The sequence below is a fragment of the Sardina pilchardus genome, chromosome 20, assembly GCF_963854185.1.
Source record: "Sardina pilchardus chromosome 20, fSarPil1.1, whole genome shotgun sequence".
NCBI classification, from domain to species: Eukaryota; Metazoa; Chordata; class Actinopteri; order Clupeiformes; family Clupeidae; genus Sardina; species Sardina pilchardus.
In genome coordinates, this window is record NC_085013.1 from 8,133,534 (window position 1) to 8,143,533 (window position 10,000).

General features: G+C 45.9%; 1 protein-coding gene across 5 annotated transcripts in view; it reads right to left on the reverse strand.

Annotated features, from left to right (window-relative positions):
- The window catches only part of gphna (gephyrin a), a 70,664-nt gene that overhangs the window by 39,797 nt on the left and 20,867 nt on the right, over nt 1-10,000 (reverse strand). For all 5 annotated transcript variants that reach the window (XM_062522090.1, XM_062522091.1, XM_062522089.1 and 2 more), the window contains exons 2-4: nt 8,693-8,771; nt 3,072-3,129; nt 2,242-2,334 (exon numbers count right to left, since the gene is read on the reverse strand). In XM_062522090.1, coding sequence (XP_062378074.1) covers nt 2,242-2,334; nt 3,072-3,129; nt 8,693-8,771 — 230 coding nt within the window. The remainder of the gene's footprint in view (nt 1-2,241; nt 2,335-3,071; nt 3,130-8,692; nt 8,772-10,000) is intronic.

The window sequence follows — 10,000 nt, forward strand, 5'->3', positions numbered from 1 at the left end:
ATGTCAAATGATTCATACATTATATGATCACCTTTCATTAATTGTGTGATTCCCTCTTATGAACAATCAAAAGCCAGTGCTAAGAACATCAAAAATGTCTCAAAGTAGAAACTCCATGCATTAAATGTGAATAAACATGTGATTTCTAACTGAGTTTCCAGTCAGCTCATTTGCAAATTGATTGAGCATTCATGAAGATTCCTATCCACTATGTTATGCGAATTAAAATGATCTAATCAAGGGAAGAGGCCCAAACAGCTGGTGGGATCAAAACGTAAGGTCGCCAGGACAACGGTTCCGGAAACACGTAGGTAGAAATGCAACAAATGCCTTTGTACCTACTAGGTATGTGAATCGAGAGAAAATTCACTCTCTTCTAGCTAATTTAATAATGACTTGGCTTCTGTGACAGTTCGGACAGTGCGAAGGACAGTGCCTAACGTCAACCTCTATGGACGACGTCCAAAGAAAGAAGAAAACATACTTGCTAAACTTTGCTGAAGAGCATGAGAAGAATATAGATAAGAATTGGGAGGACATTCCTTGGTCAGATGAGACCTGTCCAAGACGGCCACAGCGAATGCAAAATAGTCCCGACAGTGAAGCTCAGAGGTGGGAGTGTGTCAATATGGGGCTGCATGATGATCTAGAGATGGCATCAAGAATGTCTGTGGATGTACCAAAATACTGCTGGCAAGGAGACTCCCAGTCTCCAAAGGCTTGGCAGAGGAGGAATATTCTATTCTACCTACCCAAAGCATAGACCGCCAAAATAATACTAACATTTCTAAATACCTGGCCAAGTATGTCAACTGACTAGAATCCAACAGAATATTTCAGCTGTTTTTCAAAGAGAAAGGTAAATAGGCTAATGAAGTAAATGAAATAAAATACATAAATGCGGACTAAGTATTGAAACAAATCAAACATTTGACTCAGAAATCTCCTTTTTGTTCTGTGAGTTCCTGAAGCCTGTATTTATAACAGTGTAACAGTGTATGTGTGGTAAATACATCTACACTGTTGGTAGAGCAAATCCCCCAATGCAATGCAATTAGTGGAAGGTGATCATATGCACAGGGGTGTACTCATTATTCACCAGACTTATCCCAATCAGACTATAAGGAATCAAACTGACTTAATCAGCCCATATCAGAACCAGGTTGTATACTTAACGGAGTAAAAGACCGTCCAATGTCACTCTACCTCGCAAGTTATTATTCATTGTGAGTTATACCCTCTATGGTATGTATGGTGTGTTAAATCATTTAATGTCCATCTTTATTGTGCTGCAATTACAGCATGCAACTACAAATGTAAAAGATCATTTTTGTTCAAAGACCTTTCAGCATTTCAATATGTGAGGACTGTACTGTACACACACACACAACACCATGTACAATCCTACATGCATAAACATATCCACAGCTAGCTGCAGTAAAACAATTACTGATTTTGAATCCTAAACATACTGAACACACACACACACACACACACACACAAATACAACACTGTGTTTGTCAGGGAAGAGCACCAGAACACAAGAAAAACACACACACATACACACACACGCACGCACATACAAACACACACAGACACACACAGACACACACAGACACACACAGACACACACAGACACACACACACACACACACACACACACACACACACACACATACATATATATTGCGTGATGCTGCGTGCCCTTGAGTTGAATGGCAGTTCAAACACACACATTAGTTGCGGAGGGGAGGGAAATGGTATGGATCAAAGAATGAAAGACAGACCAAAAAAAAGAGAGATGAGAGAGATAGAGGGATATAGAAATTCTCTGGAGAATGTGTAAAATTATTCTTTTTTCCCCCAACTACATATGTTCATGCAGGCAGTAGACAATAACAAACAGAGAGAGAGGGAGAGAGAGAGAGAGACACACCCACACACACACACACACACACACACTACATGCATGCTCTCACATAAACAGTTACACATACACACACAGACACGCACACAGGGACAGAGAAGAAAAGAAAAGAGAATTGAACGAACGAACACACACACACACACACACACAAAGAGACATATGCACACAGATGCCCACTCACACTCATGCATGCAAACACACATGCACACACACACACACACGTCCACACACACTCATGCACATACACACCCAGAGACCCATGCGCATGCAGTCACACTCACATGGACACAAACACAAAGGGGGTCGTCTTGTACCTCGGGGGTGACATCACGTGGGGCAAAGCCAGTCCCTCCGGTGGTCAAGATGAGGTTGAGCTCCTTCTCATCGCACCAGTCCACCAGGGTTTCCTGTTCCATCACACACACACACACACACACACACACACACACACACACACACACACACACACACACACACACACACACACACACACACACACACACACACACACACACACACACACACACACACACACACACACACACACACACAAACACATTTGAGTGTTTTCCCAATCAACAGTGATCTTGAGCAAGGCCAAGAAGACCATTAACTTCATTAATCCAACATTAACATGCATATCTGTACAATAATCAGTGTGTCATGTCACATGTCATCACGTCTAATCAGCGTTCCTCGCTACAGGTATCCCATTCATAAATGTTCTCCTCTGATTAATGACCTACAGACGCTACAGTTCCATTTGTGATGAGAGAACCTCAATACCAACTTATTCCATTGAGGTTTGGCTACAACTCAGGCTTGATAACTAAGCCGTGTGTGGGCTTTCATGTTGCCTTGAGACTGGAGACACCATGCTATGCTATCATCTCTCCTCCCCATCTGACTGAGTTACACTTGACGGAGGAAATGCGAGGAGAAGGGAAAACACACACACACACACACACACACTCACACACACAAACGCAAACACACACATACATCATTAATATTCTAGTTCTCATATGGGAAGATCATGGAAGTCTAAAAATAGAAATGTGTACCGAGAGTGAGTGAGTGAGAAAGCAAAAGAAAGAAAGAGAGAGAGAGAGAAAGAAGGGGAAAAAAGAAGAGAGAGACTTACCTTGATCTCATCTATTTCATCAGGGACTATTTTGTATGCAGAGATTATTCCTCCGAGCCTGTGGGTGAAACAAAACACACAGCGTCGTTACTTCAGCGCTCCGATCCACACTGACTGCAGCGCGCACACACACACACACACACACACACACACACACACACGGGGGGGGGGAGCAGAAGATCACCAGAGACGCTGTCGCTGTGCTGCTAGAGATGATGGACACCCCATCTCCGCTACAATGGCGTTATCAGCATTAGTTACTGCTGCATTGTGGAGCGCCGTCATTACTCTGATGACGGCTGTCAGGGCTGCTGCTTAGCGGTCTGTTGTACTCAAATGGCGCAGACCAAGGGACATTTAGCATACAGTCAGGGACAGAAATAAACAGTTACAAAGAAAAATGGAGCAGCAGTGACAACACACACACACACACACATACACAGAGAGAGGAGAAAGAAAGAAAGAAAGAGAGAGAGAGAGAGAGAGAGAAAGAGAGAGGTGCTAATATCTTTCTTCAATTACATCATTCAATTCATTCATTCACTTGATTCAAGTTCTAAAGCGAGAATTATTCATTGTTGTTGTTTATGCCAACAAAGACATTTGAATTCAAATGAATTTAAGGAAGAGAAAGCATCTTTACACTTTCACAACCTGAGGTGAGGAACTGAGTCGGAGTTTGCACTTTGACCTTCGCATCCTCAACGTACTGTATATATGACATGACCTGGAATATATGACACTTTCCATGGGAGCAAAATGTGCTCATCAGCGCCTACTGGTGGCTTAGTTCAGTACTGCCACACGAACACGCTTGAGGAGACAGTGAAGCTGTGGAGGTTCTCACCGCTAAAAGCATGTCATGACAGTTTCACCAGAGCTAAATCAGTCCTGGTATCACTGGTGTAACACAACTACTTGACAATAAAGGCTTTGGTAGCACAGAGCTCCGAACTAGCTCTTTGAAATGAAGTCATGACAGAATTCAATACAGAGACGTCTTCTGTTCTGTACAGAAAATGCCAATTTAGTGGTGGAGAGACACCATGATAGAAATAGAGGGAGAGAGAGAGAGGGAAAGGGAGAGAGGGAGAGAGAGGGAGAGAGGGAGAGAGGGAGGGAGGGGTGGGGAGAGAGAAGGAGGGAGGGAAGCAGGGAGGGAGGGAGAGAAGAGAGGAGCAAAAAGACCATATTGTGTTTTATTGCCAATATTGTGTGCAACACAGAGATGCCAATTTGAGGAGAGCAGGGAGGGAGAGGGAGAGGGAGAGGGATTCTAAAATGAGAATATGCTCAACACAAAGACTCAGGCTTATTTAATCCAGTTGCCAAGGAAACCCCTAGTGTGTGTGTGTGTGGGGGGGGGGGGGGGGGGGGTCCATGCCTGTGTGCCAATTTTTCACCATTACATTGCATTGTTTGCAGATTCTCAGGATTCCCCTGTCACTCAAGTGTTACTAAACCTTTTGAATCCATCTTTTTTCAGGTTTCTCTCTCTCTCTCTCTCCCCTCCCTCGCTCTCTCTCCTTTCTGATCCTCGACCTGCCAACCCTCAACTCCAATCTAATACTCCAGTCTCCACTAGCACCCTGGTTCTCTTTTCAAAAAGGTCCCAGTATGATTACCAATCAACAACTTTTGATGTCAGGAAACCATCAAGTAGTGTTTTTTGGAGTAAAACGCCTTCATAATTTTGCCAACGTAAGTAAAAGACGTCAGTCAGCATGTCAGTTAGCAAGCTTTTAACAGTACCAGCTGAGCTTCTGGTGTTTTGCAGTGCAAGGTTCAGGTGGGTACGGCTAGGTGGTTAGCTTGCTAGCTTTGCACCAAAACTCCATAATGCTTCTGTAAGATAAGTCCTGTTGTGTAACTCACTCAGCACGTTTACGCAGTTAAGTACAGCTCGGCTAGGTGATTTGACTGGACTACCGTCCTTCTCTACGTATAGGCCTATGTAATGTAACGGATGCCAGCTAGCTCAGCTGTGCCTGTGGAACGGTGGTAAATATCACTCTGTGTCGCCTCAAGAGTGCTGCTGGCCTGATGGCTAGTAGCCTGAGATTTTAGCTGGATTGTTAGCACGCTCGACTCCCGATCTGAGCTACTGCTGTTCGTGGGTTCGAGTCCGGGCGTGTGCAGGGCTGAACCGCGCTGGGTCAACACAATGCAGGTATATGCATTGAATGGCACTGAAGGGGAATCACTTTATTGATAGTTGACATTAAAGTATGCATGTTTTACTTAGATAGCAATTTGGCCCACTTCCTATTCATAAACACCAAAACATTCCATATAGCTTCATCAGTTTGCTAACTACACTGTAGTGAACTTTGCATCATCAGTAGGCCTATACTAAACAGCTTGCTAACCAAGCTAAAAAATACTAAAGAAACACACACACACACACACACACACACACACACACACACACACACACACACACACACACAGAGTGCACAGGTTGATCTGAGTCTGATCTCATTTTTTTCTGGACTAACATACATGCATTTAAAAAGTTTGATTTTGTTAAGCCTAACACACAAACCTGGCCAATAAAGCCACAATTCTGATTCTAGTTCTGATAGTTTTTTTCTTTCAAGAGTCATGTAAACATACTAACTGGTAAATATACCAATGATAGGCCTACACCAAGAGCTAGGTCAAAGCTGATGGTTGAAATGAGACCAAAAACCACCAAAGAAATCACCAGTCATCAAGAAATCACTAAAAATCACTAAAAGTCTATAAAGGTCTGGGACAATAAGTTGCCATTTACTTTTACATTAGGCTAGTTGTGACATTAAAGCTTCAAGAGGTTGTACACAATAGCCTTTCTGGTGGCACATTCAACTTCAAAGAGAAAATGAGACAATGCGAGACAATGGTTAAGTTTTCATAGCAAAACTAATAGTGAAATCACCAGGCACTGGTGAACACCCCAGGGTGGAAAGACAACGACAGACAGACAAACAGACACACCCACACACTCGCACAAAGCAGAAACACATAGATTATATAATCTTTCTTTCAAGGACATTTCAAGGAGCCAGTAGCCTACACATAGGCAGTTGTGTGTGTGTGTGTGTGTGTGTGTGTGTGTGTGTGTGCGCACGTATGTACACACACCTATTTATTTGTGTCTGAGTGTGTGTGAGAGTGTGTGTGTGTGTGTGTGTGTGTGTGTGTGTGTGTGTGTGTGTGTGTGTGTGTGTGTGTGTAAAGTCATGTGGAGTGGAGGCATGGTGTTCCCAGATGTCCCCTCGCTGGAGAGCGGACCCTTCAGGTCACAGGCGGGGCCCAGGCAGTCAGCTTAATGAGGAGTGTTACAGTGAGTCCCTGAGCAGCCAAGACAGGAGGGGGACTTCACCCGCACACACTCACCCTTTCACTCGCTTCTCTCCCTCCCCCCTCTCTCTCTCTCTTTCTCTTTCTCTCCCTCCCTCTCTCACTCACTGCTCCCGCACACTCCTCTTTCTCTCCCTCTCTCCCTTCCCCACTCCATTCCCTCTCCCGCAATCTCAGTCCCTTCTTCCTCTGACCCCTGAGTCTCCGACTATAAAAAACAAACTTACCTCCCAACTTCTAAACACTCACTTCATTCTCTCTCTCTCTCTCTCTCTCTCTCTCTCTCTCTCTCTCTCTCTCTCTGGTCCACTCCGTGTACCACCTGTCTAGCCCAAACCTTATCCCATCTCTCTCTCCCTCTCTCTCTCCCTCTCTCTCTCTCTCTAAGTGCCTCCATCTCTCCACTCCACCTTTTCTTCACCCGCTCCACATCCACCCCTCACTTCCTCTCTCTGCCTTTCTCCTTCACACTCTCCTTCCACATTACTTCCACATCACTCTCTCTCTCTATCCCTCCTCTCTCTCTCTCTCTCTATCCCTCTCTCTCTCTCTCTCTCTCTGTCTCAGCCAATTCACTTGTCTGGATTCACTCACAGGCAGGCAAAGGACAGCGTGTGGAGACAGAGAGAGAGAGAGAGAGAGAGAGAGAAGGAAAGAGAGAGAGACAGAGACAGAAACAGAGAGAGAGAAAGGGATAAATATAGAAAGAAAGAAAGAGAGAGACAGAAAGAGAGAGAGAGAAGGAAACAGACAGAGAGAGAGAGAGAGCGAGAGGAAGAGATCTACAGCCTCCTGCTGCACCCTACTCTGGCCTCCATTAATACAGCTCTTCATCTGGGACACCAGCGGGGGGGTTTGCTGTACCGTACGTCACCCCGGCGTCACCAGCCACAGCCCCAGGTGATGGAGTACCGCTGGCACTGTGTCCTTCAGGAGGAGGGAGGAGGGAGGGAAGAAGGGATACACAGAGAGGACAAAAGGAGAGAGATGAACGATGAGGGGGACTTGGGGATGATGATAATGATCACGACAGGAACAGGTACTCTTCACCTGTCCAAATGTGTGTGTGTGTGTGGGGGGGGGGGTGGGCGACAGACATATACACACACACAAAGGGTTCTCTGCATTCATCCCACATGAATATATATGGACAGACTCAGACTCAGACTCAGACTCAGACTCAGACTCAGACTCAGACTCAGACTCAGACTCAGACTCAGACTCAGACTCAGACTCAGACTCAGACTCAGACTCAGACTCAGACTCAGACTCAGACTCAGGCTCAGGTAATGCTGAACATCCTTGGGACCCATACACCAATCCCTGGACTAGGGAGAAAGCATGTTTCAATGCACCTTGAAGGTTTCTTTCACTCTTTCTCTGTTCTCTCTCTATCTATCTTTTTCACTCTCTCTGTCTCACACACAGTTAATTACAAATGCACGCAAAACACACCTTCACTTCTCCTTCAACCCATATGCATTTACACTTTCAGCCAAACACAGTTGATAAATATACACACACACACACACACATACACACAAGTCAACTCACTTTCCCCTTCAACTCACATACGAACACCCGACCCACACACACACACACACACACACACACACACACACACACAGAGGGAGGCGCATTAAAGCCCTGTTAGCAGTGCTGAGAGTCCAGGCACGAGCAATGTCAGAGCATCATCTATCAAAGCCGTCCTCCCGTGCCAGCATGAAATATCAAGTGTGGCACGGGCGTAATTGGACTGGGATTAATCAATTATTTAAATGCCATGCTACACACTGGAGATTGACCCCCAGCTCCGGGGTGAGGAGGGAGGGGGCACGAGGCGGCAGTGGAGGGGAGAGGGGGGGGGGGGGTTCTGTCCTTGGACAAAGTGGCCTGTCAGTGGACGTGTACGTGAGACACACATTAACACTGGGCAGATGTGTGTGTGTGTGTGTGTGTGTGTGTGGGAGAAGGAGAAAATGTGTGTGTGTGTGTGTGTGTGTGTGTGTGTGTGTGTGTGTTTCTGTGTATGATTCACTGCTGGTCACAGTGGTCACACATCTGTGTGTGAGCAAATGACAGAAAGAAACGTGTGACTGTGTGTGTATGTGTGTGTGTGTGTGTGTGTGTGTGTGTGTGTCTGACAGTGTGTATCTGAGGTGTGTGTATGCCTTCTGTTCTCATGATTGCTTTCGGGGGGTTTAGATTCTCCTGCTGCTACTGCAGCAGTATGTGTGTGTGTGTGTGTGTGTGTGTGTGTGTGTCACAGTACTCACAGAGAGGGATCATGGACAAGGTCTTTGAGGTTGATGCCACTGCGGTCTTCAGCTAGGTTCCTGTAGCAGCTGTCACTCACTAGAGAACACACAGACAGACAAACAGGCCAAGAGAAAGAGACAGACAAGATGGTGAGACCAATAGAGACCAATAATTCACATACACACACACGCCGTTACTCAAGGTTAAACCATCCAAACATCTCCTCCATGACTGCCAATGTGCTACCTTGCCAATGGGAGTCTTGTTGGCTCACCAGTCTGAGATGCATTGTAGGTGGGACACTAAACCTTATCAAAGATGCATTTGGGAGTCACAGCATGGCAGACTGCAATAGGACACAGTCACACTAGCCTCATACAGTAGCACGTCATCTTACACTTTTGACTTTTTTTAAGACTCGCCTAAAACTGAGTAGTCGTAGAGACTCAAACGGAGACAAACAGGAGAAATACTTATGCGGATAGTGTAACGGAGATTGATGGAATAGGTAGTGCAACCCAAAGCGCTGGAGCAACTTTCAGCTCATCGTCATCCCCACAGACGGCCCACTCCACAGATCTCCGCTCATCAGCAAAATTAAAAAGAGAAGTTCATTTTAGTTCACCTGTCTCAGGGAGACCCTAAAGTCTGTGTCTAACAATAACTCACTAATGCAGTAATCTTTATCTCCAGCCATGAAGGCAGCTATCCCCCCCCCACACACACACACACACACACACATGAAAAAAAAAAAAGACAGCAGACGTCATCAAAGTGTAGCAGTAACCATGGAAACGCCCAATTCCCCCTTCCCGGATTCGCTCGGGTCTGTCCCCCTCCGTGGTGACCTCATGGCGGTGACATCGACGGGGGCTGTTTAAGCATGCGTTGACCCGCGAGTGGACGGAAAATAAATCAATTAATTAGGCCCCGTGATGAATGGCCATCAGGACGGCCGTGGCACTGGGAGGCCGGGACGACATATGGAATTCCAAACAGCACACACACCGGCCCTGCCGCTGCCGCCGCCGCGCTGGGAACACACACTCCCACAAAGGACAAAAGTGACATTCATTCATTTAGTCCAGTCCCTGAGATTTTCTCTCTCTCTCTCTCTCTCTCACACACACACACACACACACACACACACACACACACACACACACACACACACACACACACACACACACACACACACACACACACACACACACACACACACACACACACACACACACACACACGCGCACACACCTCAGCATCAGTGTGTGTGTGCGTTGGGGCTGTGTGTGATGGAAAGAGTAAAAGGGAGAGTGTGTGTGTAA